Source organism: Molothrus aeneus, chromosome 21 (assembly GCF_037042795.1).
Source record: "Molothrus aeneus isolate 106 chromosome 21, BPBGC_Maene_1.0, whole genome shotgun sequence".
NCBI lineage: Eukaryota > Metazoa > Chordata > Aves > Passeriformes > Icteridae > Molothrus > Molothrus aeneus.
In genome coordinates, this window is record NC_089666.1 from 700259 (window position 1) to 714712 (window position 14454).

A 14454-nucleotide genomic window follows, 5' to 3' on the forward strand; every position below is an offset into this window, starting at 1 on the left:
CAATTTGAAAGGCTCAGTAAATCCCCTCTTGAGCCCTGGTGAGGCACATCCAGCTCCAAGTGCAAGGATATGGCTCTACCCAGGGGATCCTACATCAGAGCAGCGTAGGAGACACTTGAGAACAAACACACATCCCAATAATATGGGCTTTTAGGGAATTAGGGAGCTTCATCCAGCTCAGAACTGAGAATGGGAGGCACAAGCTGTAATCTCCTTGTATCATTGTGGCAAATGAGAGGCTTCATTTGACTTCTACAAGTAAATTAAATTGAAAAAATTCAGACATTACTGGAAGGATTAGAGCACGTTAGAGATCCCACTGCCCAGCCCGGAATCCTCATCATGAAGGCTAATGCAACCAGATATGTCCCATTATAGGATGAATCTGACCTGGAAATAAAAATGCAGTCTTTTTGTCACGTGAAATGCCACATGAAGCCCAGCTGTAGGGTCCTGCATGCATCACCTTGTGCTTGGCCTCATGCTGGGATCTCTGTGTCCACCAGATCAGACCATGGAATCCTAGAATCCCAGAATAGAGGGGTTGGAAGGGAGCTTAAAGCTCATCCAGTGCCCCCCCCGTGCCATGGGCAGGGACACCTTCCACTGTCCCAGGCTGCTCCAAGCCCTGCCCAGCCTGGCCTTGGGCACTGCCAGGGATCCAGGGACAGCCCCAGCTTCTCTGGGCAGCCTGTGCCAGGGTCTCTCCACCCTCACAGGGAAGAATTCCTTCCCAAAATCCAGAGGACCAAGATCCACTGTCCAGAGGTAGCCACCTTCCAGGATGCTCTGTGGTTCCCCTCTGCTCTGGTGACATACACAGGCCAGAGGATCACAGCTATCCTCTGCCACCAGTGCAAACTTCCCTCAGGATCTGAAGAGTGGAGCTGTTTCAGGACTTTGGGCCACCCACTGGGGTGTTTGGAAAAACAGTGTTCAGAGTGACCTTCCTCATAGTGCAATTAAGCAGACACACTGGCAGTAACTTGCATCAATTACAGGGAAGTCAGTAATTAATTAGAAGCCGGGATTCTTCATATCCCTCATTGCAGCTCTGAAATTAAAAGTCCAAGTGAAGAATAACTCCAGACCAGGGAGTCAGTACTGGGGCTGCCACACAATTGCCCCACACAAAGAGTCTGGAGAGGCCTCTGAGGTGTTGATTGATTTGGTTCTGAGTTGGCAGCAAGAACATGGGTTTGACCTCTGCATGCAGGAGAGGACTTGGACAGGAGTGAATCCTGAGTGGCTCATGCCACTGCAAGTGGAAGTGTCTGTCCAAGCTGGGAAGGTGGTGTGTCCTGGTGGGAAGCAGTGGAGGTGGCTGAGGAGGGTGAGCTCTGAACGGAAGCAGAGAGGTTGGGATCTGTCCATGGAGGGCAGGGAGCTGTTGAGCTGATGGAAGTGCCTCAGAGGATGTTGGAAGCGTGTGGGCCACCCCAGGATTGAGGATACAGGTAGTGCTGCCCTCTGCTTGGGAGCAAAGCCAGAGAGCCACCCAAATCAGACCTGCTGAAGGTCTGTATTCATCAGACCAGGATCATCAAATCCTGGAATGGGTGGGATTGGAAGCAGCCTAAAGACCACCTCCTTCCATCCTTCCAAGCCCCTGCCATGGGCTGAGAGTCCCTCCACTCGAGGTGTGTGGCTGTCAGAGCACAGGAACAGGGAAGCACCATGGCCTCCAGCCTAATGCAGCCTGAACACCTTCCTGTCTTGGAAACATCCATCCCAGCTGTGCTCAGCAGTGCTGGGGTATTCCCTGGGAAAGCTGAGTGCAAGGCTGGCTGATGGAGCCTGAGGCACACACTGGGGCCCTGCTGGCCACAGGAAGAGGCAATCAGCCTCAGGATCAGCAATCAGCCTCCCTCCAAACTGGGCAGACAGACAAGTGAGCCTGGGAGCTCCCATCGATCCGGCAGCCAAGGGCAGGTAGAGGGGAGCTGAGTTGCCAGAAAAGCCCCTGTGGAAAGTGAGCTTGAACAGAAATGAGGTGTAATTGGCTGCAGCCAGCACAGACCTCCAGCTGCTGTGACCCAGTTAACACTGATGCTCACCTGCAGGAAACTGCCACTGCATTTTCAAGGCCTGATGTCAGGGAAAGCAGGTCACAGGATGGAGATAAGTCTGGGAAGGGGGCAGGATGCTCCAGCAGCTTTCCAGAACTGTCTGGGCACAGGGTGCAGGGAGGATCTGTGCTGGTCATCCCAGCCCAGTGGGGAGGCACAACATTGCTGCAAACCAGTGCCTGATGGTTCCCAATCCATTGGGATGAGCACATCCCTGCCTGGTGGAGAGATTCCTGATGGAGTCACCATGGCCTAAAGGCCCCAAAGAGTCCAAACCCCACAGAACCAGAACTGAGGCAGCAAAACTCACAGCCCAGAGAGTGGCATCCTATGCCTCCCCTCCAGTATGACCATCACATGGGGTTTGAAGGGAATCCCACCATGTCTAGGATGTGTCTCAGAGCCTCATCTCCTGAACCTGTAGCATAAAGCCAAGAGGGAGAGGAAGGACAAGAATTGAGATGTTGTTGTTGTTGTTGTTGCCTTGTAAAAATGGAGTTTCAAGCTATTTTTAAACCTTTAGGGGTGTTCAGGAGCTACCATGGACTCTCCTTAAGGGGTGAACAGGCTCAGGACTCATTGCTGGAGTAGGGAAAGGGTTAGGGTGGGAATCAGTGGGCACCAGGCTGAATGTGAACAAAGCTCAGATGAGCTAAACTGCTGCACTGGGGAGAGTGTGGCCAATTCAAGGGAAATTGTTCATCCTTATGATCAGCAGTGGGGAAACGACCTCACTGTCAGCCAGGGGAAGGGGAGGGTGAGGTGGGAGCTGATCTCTGCTGCAGCTGCTTGGGAATAATTGCAAGGAAACAGAGCCAAACACATCTGTGATGCCAAATGACATAACTAGGGATGGTGGGCACACAGGGGACCTTCAGAGATTTGGGATGGACATCAGGAAACATCTCTTCACCTGTGTCTGGTCCAGCTCTAAGACAGCTCACTGGAGCCATGGCTATCTCTGTCCCTGGGGGGTTCCAGACTCAGGGAGGCAAAGCCACATCCTCCCTGATCTAATGCTGGAATCGTCCTGCCATGAGCAGGAGCTGGAGTGGGGATCCCTGAGGTCCTTTCTGCAGCTCTGCTGAGACCCATAGCACACTGCCTGTTGGACATCACTGCTGGCAGGACTTTGTTCCAGGTATACCCTGGCATGGAAGGGTACAGGCTCTTCTCCCCTGATTTGCAAAGGTCCAGGTTGGCTCCCTGATCCCATCCCAGCTGTGCCCACTGCCTGCAGGAAGGCCTAGGCCACTTGGATCTCTTACTTACCTGGTGTGATCTTTCTTACTGACCTTAGGAGGGACAGAATCTCATCCTGGATGCATCCATTGACTTTTGATGGAGGTGGGAAGATGCCAAACATGATCCATGATGGCAATCAAATCTATTCTATGCTAGAGTCCTGAGGCTCCCTGCAGCCTGTAGTCCTCAAAACGCCCCACGCTGGGCTCTTCAGAGACCAGCGTGAGCAGCCTTTGGTCCCCAGCCATGCCCTGCCATTCCCAAAAGCCTTTTGCTTCCTCTGTTTGCCCTTCTCCCCTGGGGAAGGAGCCAGCCCTGCAGGACAGCCCAACTCTGCAGGGCAAGGACTCCTGCTGCTCACCCTGGGGCTCCTGGCGTGTTGTCAGCACAGCTCAGGGCACCCTGCTCTGATACCATCTTATTTATGGCACATCCTTCCTGTCTTCTCCCTGCTATTATTGCCTGAAATGCTGTAATTTAGATTCCGGCTGTGTTTGATTGCAAACTCCCCCAATCTACAAATTTCAGTGACAAGCACTAGAGCAGCTCATTTACATGCCAAAGTGATCAATCTGGAACTGCTTGTTACACCAGAGAATAAATAAATAACGGATACATTAAAGAATGGGGAACAATCAGCCAAATTAACCAATAGATGTCAAATAATGACAAGCCCTGACATCCTCAACAGGGAACAAGAGAGAGAGGGATGGGACCAGCTTTCCCAGCATTGCCCAGGGCTGCTCTGCACTCATCTATCCCCTCTTGTCCCATGAGCCAACAGAGATGTGCATCAATGACAGGAGACAGCCAGCAAGGGCTGGAGCCTGAAATCCTGGCTCTTAAACCACATACCTGTGTTTCTTCCTCACACCTGCTCTGTGCAAGCATCCATCATAGGAATAACTCATCCCCTGGGACAGCAATGAAAAACATTTCAGACACATGGCAGCATGCCACATAGTGTCACACAGCGTGGCAAGTGGCTTTGCAGCCTGATTTTCACCTGACATCTCATGAAATCCTTCCAGGGCACCATCTTTCTCCACAAGTCCCTGCCAGGACGATGGATCTAGGTGGGGGTCAGTCTTTTCTCCCAGGTAACAAGTGACAGGACAAGAGGAAATGTTCTCAAGTTGCGCCAGGGGAGGTTTATGCTGGATATTAGGGAAAATTCCTTCACTGGAAGGGCTGTCAGGCACTGGCACAACTGCCCAGGGCAGTGGTGGTGTCACCATCCTTGGAGGGATTTAAGAGATGTGGATGTGGCTCTTGGGGGCCTGGTTCAGTGATGAACCTGGCATTAACCTGGTGCATTAATATTTGGACTCCAAGATCTTAGAGGGCTTTTCCAAACTTTATGCTTCCGTAATTCTCTGATTCTATTTGGGACAGCCCAGCTCAACAGCTGCAACGTCCATCTGCCTGGTTATTCAAGCACCATTAAGCCAGCAGTGGCTGCAGAAAGGTGGATGCTGTGAGCTGTCCTGACCTCCCAGTGGGTGCAAGTGGCCGACTGGGATGCTGGTGACTGGCAGCAGAGGGGTGTGCTACCTGCCAGTACTGCTGATCTCCATCAGCACTGCCTCCCATTCAGGACAGGTAAGTGCCTGATTTATTCTCCTCTGGCAGCTCCTGCCTGTCAGCTCGGCACCCCAGGGATGCCCAGCAGGGAAGGCAGCGCAGCAGCATCTCTCCCTGTTTGCTACCAGCAACTCCTGTGTGCCTGCAGGCACTGGGGACAGGGGGAGGCTGTGCAGGGGTCACTTCCCTTCCCCGAAGGGCTGCAGGGCTGGGGGCACACTGACCTGTCTCGCCTGGCACCCCCAGCTGGGAGGGCAGCCAGAGGAGAAGGAGCTGCCCCATGCTCAAAGGAGGAGGGGTACCTGGGGTAAAAATCATCGGGAGCAGAGTTCCTGGTAGTGCAGCAGTGCCAAGAGGCCATAACAGGTGTCCTAAATCATGTGCACGCTCACCTGAGTGTTCAGGTTCTCCAAGTACCAAGGCACCGTCCTCTTTGGGGATGATTTTGTGACACCTGGGGCTCTATGGAGCATCCTCTGGCTAGTTCAGGTAATCTCTGCATTGCGCCTGGCCCCATTCCATGTCGTCTGGGGTCCCCTGCATGGTGTCAGCCCCTGCTCCATGCTGGGGGCTGCCCGCGGTGCTGCGGGGCCTCTGCTGGAGCTGCCCCACAGGTAGAGCCCAGCAGGGCCGTACGGGCCCCGCACCTCCCGCCACGGTCTGATCGCCCCCGAGCAAACCCCGCTCGTCCCCCCGTCCCAGGGAGCGCCAAACCGCCCCAGCCCGGGGAAAGGGGCTTTGGGGCCGCTGGGGAGATGGGTTATCCCGGCCCACGAGAGCCCGCGGGGTGCCTGGCAGAGGTGTCCGGGCGGACCCTGCAGCCGGACAGGCCGCGGGACCCGGGGTTCACTGCGGCCATCGCGCCGTGCTGAGGGCGGCGCCGGCGGTGGCACCGCGCTGCCCGAGGCACCAGCGCCATCTCGCGGCGCATCCCCTCGCTGCGGGCCCGCCGCAGCCCCGCTCCCGGCGGGAGGGAACACCCCCAGAGTGCCGGGCCCGCCGCAGCCCCGCTCCCGGCGAAGGAGGAACACCCTCAGAGTGCCGGGCCCGCCGCAGCCCCGCTGCCGGCGAAGGAGGAACACCCTCAGAGTGCCGGGCCCGCCGCAGCCCCGCTCCCGGCGGGAGGGAACAGCCTCAGAGTGCCGGGCCCGCCGCAGCCCCGCTCCCGGCGGCGGGGGGGAACACGCTCAGAGTGCCGGGCCCGCCACAGCCCCGCTCCCGGCGGCGGGAGGGAACACTACCCAGAGTGCTGGGCCCGCCGCAGCCCCGCTCCCGGCGGCGGGAGGGAACACCCCCAGAGTGCCGGGCCCGCCGCAGCCCCGCTCCCGGCGAAGGAGGAACACCCTCAGAGTGCCGGGCCCGCCGCAGCCCCGCTGCCGGCGAAGGAGGAACACCCCCAGAGTGCCGGGCCCGCCGCAGCCCCGCTCCCGGCGGGAGGGAACAGCCTCAGAGTGCCGGGCCCGCCGCAGCCCCGCTCCCGGCGGCGGGGGGGAACACGCTCAGAGTGCCGGGCCCGCCACAGCCCCGCTCCCGGCGGCGGGAGGGAACACGCTCAGGCTGCCGGGCTGGGCCTTCCAGTGCCTGCAGCTGCGGCCTGCAGAAGCCTCCGCGATGGCGCCGTGCAGTGCTCGGGCTGCCTCCCTGCGGCCGGCACCTCTGGAGCCACGGCTGTCGCTGTCAATGGCTCCCCATTGCCAGAGGGCAGGGTCAGATGGGGTGTTGGGGATAAATCCTTCCCTCTGAGGGTGGAGAGGGCCTGGCAGAGGTTGCCCAGAGAAGCTGTGCCTGCCCCATCCCTGGAAATGTCCGAGGCCAGGTTGGACATGAAAAGTGTCCTTGCCCGTGTCAGGGGGTGGAACAAGATGAGCTTTAAGGTCCCCTCTAACCCAAACCAGCCTGGGATGTCTCAGCTGCAGATCCAGAGGAGGAGGAGTTGCTCAGAGGATGGGAGAGGAAGGGTGGCTTGACCACAGCAACTCTGAAAGTCAAGTGAATGGGACTAAACACTTCTCAGAAATCTCAGAGATCTGGGGGAGGGAACACCTGGACAAACACCAGCTTCCCGGAGATGCTGGAAACCCACAGCCAGCCCCTGTAATTGAGTATTTAAATGGGGTTAAGGGGACAGCAGAAGACAAAGGACACAGCGTATGAGGACACAGCCATCAATCAATGCTGGATGAAATGATGGAGTGGTCTAATTTGGGCTGTATATTAAGAAAGGGCAATAGGACAGAAATACAATTACTGTCCAGAAACACCATTTGGCAGAGGTAGATCCTTTCAACTTACCTGTCATCTTGTCTTGACATGGTTACAGGTTGAGTTGATAGGTGAACTCTGCTGATAAAATAAAATCACATTTCTTCTGGGCATCTGATTTATTATGGGGTAACATTTTGATTAAAAATGTGTAACATATTGCATTAAGCAGGCATCTAGTCAATGAATTAAAGACCAGCTCAGTGACAGATCTTTGTTGGCAAGGGACTCTGGACTGAGTTTTGGTCATTGCCTTTTTCAGCTGTTTTGGAAATGATGCAACATCTCCCTTGGGAAGATAGGAAGTAAAAGGCGGAGGGGATAGGGGGTTTGTTAACCCCCCTGGACTTTGGAGTCACCCTAATCCCAGGTCTGCTTACCATCCTCTTTCCTTGGATATCCTCCCCTGAGCCCCAGCTCCAGGCCAGGGCAGCTGCCACAGGACTTCTGAAAGGATATTCAAGGGAACATGGATGAGAAGGCCCCTCCTCACTGCCCACCGTGTCCCCCATGGGGGGGGCCTGGGTGGTCCCCGGGGTCCCAAGGATGTTCGCCTGCTACAGTCAATGTGGCACCTCCCCTGCCCATGTGATGGGGTTTGGGGTCTAGTGGCATTTTGGGGATCTTTTTCAGCAGAGCTGAATGTGCACCCCTGGACTCATTCCCTGCACTCAGTGATAGGAGGTGCTGGTGTTTAACCTCGAGGCCACACTCAGTTCCTGGGGTTGCCCAAATCTGGCTGGTGCAAGACACAGCTACCCAAAGGGAACTGAGAGCATCATCAGTGCCAGACACCCTCATCTTTTCCCACTCTACTCTAGACACCAGGTCCCCAAAGCACTGAAGTGAGGACAGCGGGAAGGAGATTGTTGGACCACGGACTATCCTGAGCTGGAAGAAACCCCCGAGGATCATCAGTCATACTCCTGGCCCGGCACAGACACTCCAACAATCCCATCCTGTGTCTCAGAGCATTGGCAAACACTCCTGGAGCTCTGGCAGCCTTGGGGCCATGACTGTTCCCTGGGGAGCCTGGGCAGTGCCCAACTACCTTCTGGGGGAAGAACCTTTCCCCTTTCCCTAATATCCAACCAAAATACTCAAGGACCAGCTGAGCCACACAGGCACTGATGATCCTTTTGCTGGATCCTGCTCCATCCAAGTGCAGTGCCAAGGTGGGCATCTGGAGGGGTCAGCACCCAGCAGCACCATGACAAAGTGACAGACACTCTGCCCATCAGCCAGAGCAGAAGCCTCCAAGGGTGATCTCCTGCCCTGAGTAGCCCTTGGGTGGCTGTGACACCTGGTACTCCCATCACCTGTGCCCTCCTGCCATCTCAGCAGCCTGTGGGCATCCTCCAGTCATGTTGCTTTGTGCCAAGTCACCACCAGCCCCTGCTGCTGGGCCAGGCTGGGCACCCAGTGGTGCTGCACTCTCCCTGACCAAGCTGTTTCCAGTAAAGCCAGAGTCAAGCATGGAAAGAGGAACAAGTTTCTTTCTCTTAGAGAGAAAATGAAACTCAACACATCCCTTCTCCAACCAGGCAAACCGCAGTGCATGCAAGTTCATCCTTCCCACCCCTCTCCTCTTCCTCCCTACTCCCAGAGAAGAGCTTCCAGCAAACAGAGCTGCTCACACTGCCCTGTCTTCAGCCTCTGCACCAAGGTAATTCACCACAAACAGCTGGGGACACTCTCCCCTTCTGCCACCACTTTCCAGTCCTTGCTCCCTGTCCTCCTTCGTTCTTCACTTCCCCCTCCACAAGGGTTTAAAGTAGAAAAAGAGGGAGGGAGAAGATGATACCGGGGGAAGAGGAATCTGCAGGAATCTGTCCTTGCTCTGTGTGATTGTGGACACCACTGGGCTCTGCAGACTTGTCCCAGGCTGAGAACCTCAGATTTTGGGATAGATCCATGTCCTCTCTCCCAGCTCTGCATGTTGGAGGTTTGGATATCATTTTCCCTTTTTCCCTTTCCCGTTTAGCACATGGATGTCTTTGCATCCTTTCCTCCCTTGTGCTCTCTATCCCATGGGGCCACTGCCCCACACAGCAGTGCTTCACCCCGCAAACTGGAATAAACATCCTCTACAGGCATCTGAGGTGCCCCTACCCATGCCCAGGATGTGGAGGAAGGGGTATGTGCCATGCTCCATGTCCTGGGCTTTCCAATCCCAGAGCTCTGCCATGGGCATGCTAGAGATTTTAAGTGCCATCAGTGATTTCGGATCACACAGCCTCAAAACCCTTCCCTGCATGTGGTGTCTGGTTATCCATACTGGACAATTCAGTAGATCTGTGGATGCATCTGATGAGGGCACCTGCGTATCTGTGTGTGTTTGCCTCCATCCCCAATTCATCCCTCTGCTGTAGGAAGCAGGATGCAACCTGGATTCTTGCTGGCAGCCAGCATCCTAGCAGCAGTGCTGGGCATGGCCCTGCTGGAGGACGGAGTCTGTAGGGCACCGGATGGCAAGAATGGCTCCCCTGGAGTCCCTGGCCGTGATGGGAGGCCAGGGCAGAAGGGTGACATGGGAGAGCCAGGTAAGAGGAAGCGGGGATGTTGGGGGCCTGGGAGCCTCTTGGTCAGAGCATCCCAGGCTGTGGGAGCAGCTCAGGAGATGCCAGATGGGCATGAACTACTTCTCCTCCCCTCTTCTCCCCAGGGAATGCAGCAGTGGGCTCGACCATTGAGGGACCCAAAGGGGATGCAGGCGAACCAGGATATCCTGGGCCACCAGGCATGCGTGGCCTACCTGGCCTACCAGGCCCCCAGGGGATGCCAGGGGTGCCAGGGCCACCAGGGCAGAAAGGGCAAGCTGGCAATGCTTTGGAGCACCCGCGTCCCGCCTTCTCCGCCTCCAGGCTGGCCCCGCCACACGCAGGCACCACGGTGGTGTTTGACAGGATCATCACCAACGAGGAGAACTCCTACAGCCCCCAGACCGGGAAGTTCACCTGCCGCATTCCCGGGCTCTACTACTTCAGCTTCCAGGTGGTGTCCAGCGGAGACCTGTGTCTAAGCATCACCAAGAACGGGCGGGGTGTGGTCAGCTTCTGCGACAACAACAGCCGCGGCATCCTGCAGGTGAACTCGGGCAGCAGCGTGCTCAGCCTGGCCGTGGGTGACCACGTGTCCCTGACCACCAACCCTGTCCAGGGCAGCTCCATTTACAGCGGCTCCGAGGCTGACAGCGTCTTCAGCGGGTTCCTGGTGTCCCCAGAGACGGCCTGAGGGACTCCCACAGCATCGTGGAGTGTCTGCCTGCCTGGCTGCTCCCCTCTGGGTGTGTGGGAGGCTTTAGTGCCACAGCACATGGGGATGGTTGCAGGTTGATCATCCAGAAGTGTTCTGTGCTTTCCCAGTGTCACAACTGGCCAAGCTGTGGGTCACCACTGCAGTGCTCACCTCCATGCTGAGCCTGCCTGCACTGTCCTGGAGGCTGTGGACTCTCATCCCTTTCTCCTCCTGGGCACTCAAGCTCCACTCCGAGTTGTCACCAGCTGTGGCTCTTTGCTTCTGAGTGGGAAATCACTGCCTGCTGCTGCTTCTGCTCCACCAACCACTGCAAAAGCCTTCCTGGCACTGGGACAGATCATGTCACAACCTCCTCATCAGTATAAATAAATGCTTCTTCTACTACTACTCCTTGGGTTTTCTTTTCTACTCATGCATCTTTCCCAAACCATCAATATCCTGGACCCCTTCCCAAGCTGCTGGGGAGAGAAATGATTCCAGCTTGTCCCTGGCACTGCAAATGCAGAACGACAGGGAGGAGTGGAGTGTCCAATCACGGCTGACACTTCCAGGGAGGAATAAGAAACATCTGGGACAGGGCTATATGTGTCCTTCTCTGCTGAGCCCAAGGTGACTATCCTGCAGGGGAAAACACAGGCAGCAGATCCTGTACCTCACCCACATGGTCCCAAGTTGGCACCCAGACTCTCCCAGGAAGGCAGAAGGCAGCTGTGGTCCTCTGGCATTACAGCAAGGAGGGACAGGGACATTGGGACACGGATGGGGTTGTGGGGTGATGGTGGTGGAGCTGCCATCAGATGCCATACCCTGGGACTGCTCCTCAGGGGAGCTGCTCCACAAGCACTGGGCACTCAAATATCCCCATTCCTGGAGCAATGAGGAGGAGGCTCGATCCTGCAGGGAGCCACACCCCAGTGAGGGATCTTGGGGCCTCACTGAGTCCAGCACCCAGCAGAAGTTGGTGGGGCATGGGGAAAGGTGCAGGTCAGAAACTCTTAAAAGGAAGCATCTTCCTGTCCTATTTAGGGGTGCAGCATCTTCCATGAGAGCCAGGCAGTGACCTTGCAGCAGCCCCTCAGTGCCACAGGCATCTCCAGCCCACTGGAGCCGGCCTGAGGCTCTGTTCCCAAGCTGCCCTTCTGCTCAGAAACAAGGGAAGTAAGAGGGAAAGCAGGGGGTCTGGGGAGGGCTATTCCCTGCATTGGGGAGTTGTGCCACATCTCTTTGAGCTGTGTCCCACCTCTTTCCTTGCAGCCCTTCCTGTTGCAGTGGCACCAGTACAGGTTTCACTGGAGAGCCAAGAAAGTGCTGTCTCAGCAGAAAGGATTAGGCAGGAGGATGTGAAATTTGGCTGGGAACAGCTCGGGTTCTGTGTTCACAAGGGCCCTTAACTGTTTCCTAACTCTGTGACTTCCTCCGTGAGGGTGTCAGGGAGCCGCACCCACCGCGCTGTGCTGGCAGTGACCACGCGCCCAGCGGGACCGGCAGCCTGGGATCCCTGCCCCGGTCCCCACCAGAGGTAAGAGGTGCTGCAGGGTCCCTGTCTCGAGGGTGGGACTGGGGGTCCAGCAGCATGGCACACTGCTGGAGAGGGCGAGAATGAGAGGAGGATGTGGATGAGAGAGGAGGAGGAGGAGGAGGAGAGGACAAAGGCAGAGGCACTGACGGGCTGCACGCGTGTGATGGAGACAGGATGGACCAGCTGATGGAAGGATTGATCCCGATGGACAGAGCCAGGACAGTCAGGCTGCTGCTGGAGGAGGAGGAAGATCAGCTATGTGCAGGGAGTTCTAGCCTCAGTGCAGCACGGGGTGACAGTCTGCAGTGGTGTGTGCATCTCCAGGGTTTGGGGACACTGCACTCAGAGGGCTTGGGGCTGGCCATGGGCACCTCAGAACTCATGGCTCCATCCAGACTGAAAGTCCAATGCACGCTGTGCCATCGGGCTGCCCTGGTGTTGGAGATCAGCCTGGGGCCCATCTCCACATATCCACCTCCCCACTATCCTGCAGTGTGTATAGGTGGGACATTGAGGACACACACAAGGCATCCAAGTGTTCCTGGTATATCCAGGCTCCTTTTCTCCATGTCCTGCAAGCCACCCTGCTGTGACCCCTCACTCCAGCACTTTCTTTCACTTTCTGTGCTACAGAACACCAAAATGGAGAAGAGATTCTGGGAGCAGCTCTATCTGGCCCTCACTGTCCTCCTCCTGAGTGTGGGCTCTTCTGTGACTGTAGAGGACCCTCACAGCTGCTATGGAGCTCCAGGCCTGCCAGGCATGCCGGGTATACCAGGCAGGGATGGCCGGGATGGACTGAAGGGAGCCAAAGGGGAGCCAGGTGAGTGAGCAAAGAGGGAAACCACATGGGCTCTTATAGGGCTACACTGAGTCCTCAATGGCTGGTCTGCCTGGCTTTGCAGGATGTGGAGAGCATCCCCTGTAGTCAGGTGGAAGAGGCAACAGCACTCTCCAGCCTAAAGGAAGGGGCTAGAGAAGCCTCTCCCCACATCCTGCCATTGACACTGACTCCCTTTCACTCCTCACCATCCCACAGGTATCCCAGCTTCTTCTACACAGGGGCCCAAGGGCGTGAAAGGGTCACCAGGCCCACGTGGCCCTCCAGGCAAGCCTGGCCCCCCTGGGGCCCCTGGTCCAATGGGAATCCCTGGGGAGGCAGGCCATGCCGGCCCCCCAGGAATGCCAGGCACCTCCATGCAGAAGCAGCAGTCAGCGTTCTCAGTGACGAGGCAGACCAGCCAGTATCCCTTGAAGAACGTCCCCGTGGTTTTCAACAACGTCATCACCAACACCAACCACGACTACGACACTGCCACGGGCAAGTTCACCTGCAGGCTCCCTGGTGTCTACTACTTCGTCTTCCACAGCTCCCACACAGCCAACCTCTGTGTCATCCTGCACAAAAACGAGAGGAGGATGGCCAGCTTCTGTGACCACAAGACCAACACGGTGCAGGTCAGCTCGGGGGGGGCGCTGCTCCACCTGGCTGCTGATGACAAGGTCTGGCTGGAAGTGAACGACTACAACGGCATGGTGGGCATTGCCAACTCCGACAGCATCTTCTCAGGCTTCCTGCTCTTCCCAGACTAGAGGATCAGCAGAGCTCACCCCAGCACCCCAGCGCCTTCTACCTGCCCTGAACTCACTGCTTGCTGCTGGGCTCTTCCTGATGCTCCCAGTGTCTCTGCAGGGAGGGCATCAAGCCCAGCAGCCAGACCCCCAACTCAGTCTGGGGGCTGAGCCCTGGTAGCTGCTGCACAGGGGGAACAGGAACATCTGCTACATCTGCACCCAGTGATGGTGCTGAGCTCCTGGTCCTGCTGGCACTGCCATGTGCATCCCCCCTGCTAACCCCACATTACCTCGGGTCTCCCTGTGTTTTTCCCCTTCCCACCTGGGCTGCCTCAGGTTCAGCAGGCTGCAGCAGCCCCTTTGCCATGACCCGGCTGTGGAAAGTGTCAATAAAACCTTCCCCAGTGCGCCTCGTGTAGTGTGTTGTTTCCTCCAAATGTGCACGTGACATCTGGCCATCTGTGTGGCATCAGCATGTCCCCAAGGCTCACCAGCATCAGAGACCATAACACCCCACCCACACCTGGCTTTGCACAGGGGGTGGGACCCCTGGCTGCTGCAGGAACAGGATGGTTCCTGTGTCCCCACACAGCCCCTCTCAAGAGGGCGCCAAGACTCATCCAAGCAGGACCCTGATATTCCCCTTCTCTCCAAAGCTCTACAGGGGCACAGACTGCAAAGGAAACCCCAACACCATGGCTGGGACATCCCTGGGGTCCCTACCAGGATGGGGCAGGGGAAATGCTCTGGCTTTCCTGAGCCAAACCAGAGGAGCTTGTGGTTGTGGGGGATGCAGAGCCCACCAAAACCCAGCAGGGATTTCTCCTGGTGTCACACATTGAAGGATGGAACAAGACAGTCTCCTTTCCAAACGTCCTGTACTTCACTTCCACAAGGCAGTAGCCAAAGCAGGGAATGCTTTTCCCACAGGGCAAAGTCACT

At 56.8% G+C, this 14454-nt stretch overlaps 2 protein-coding genes across 2 annotated transcripts; both read left to right on the forward strand.

Annotated features, from left to right (window-relative positions):
- The first annotated feature begins 8715 nt into the window (after positions 1–8715).
- Positions 8716–10805, forward strand: C1QA (complement C1q A chain). The gene is given in 4 exon segments (XM_066564038.1): positions 8716–8814; positions 8817–8826; positions 9533–9703; positions 9826–10805. Coding segments are annotated over 4 exon segments (846 nt in total). The 5' UTR covers positions 8716–8718; the 3' UTR covers positions 10395–10805.
- A 1028-nt stretch (positions 10806–11833) lies between these two features.
- Positions 11834–13919, forward strand: C1QC (complement C1q C chain). The gene is made up of 3 exons (XM_066563993.1): positions 11834–11937; positions 12571–12760; positions 12977–13919. The coding sequence occupies exons 2-3, from the start codon at positions 12580–12582 to the stop codon at positions 13528–13530; spliced, it is 735 nt and encodes a 244-aa protein (XP_066420090.1). The 5' UTR covers positions 11834–11937; positions 12571–12579; the 3' UTR covers positions 13531–13919.
- The last annotated feature ends 535 nt before the right edge of the window (positions 13920–14454 follow it).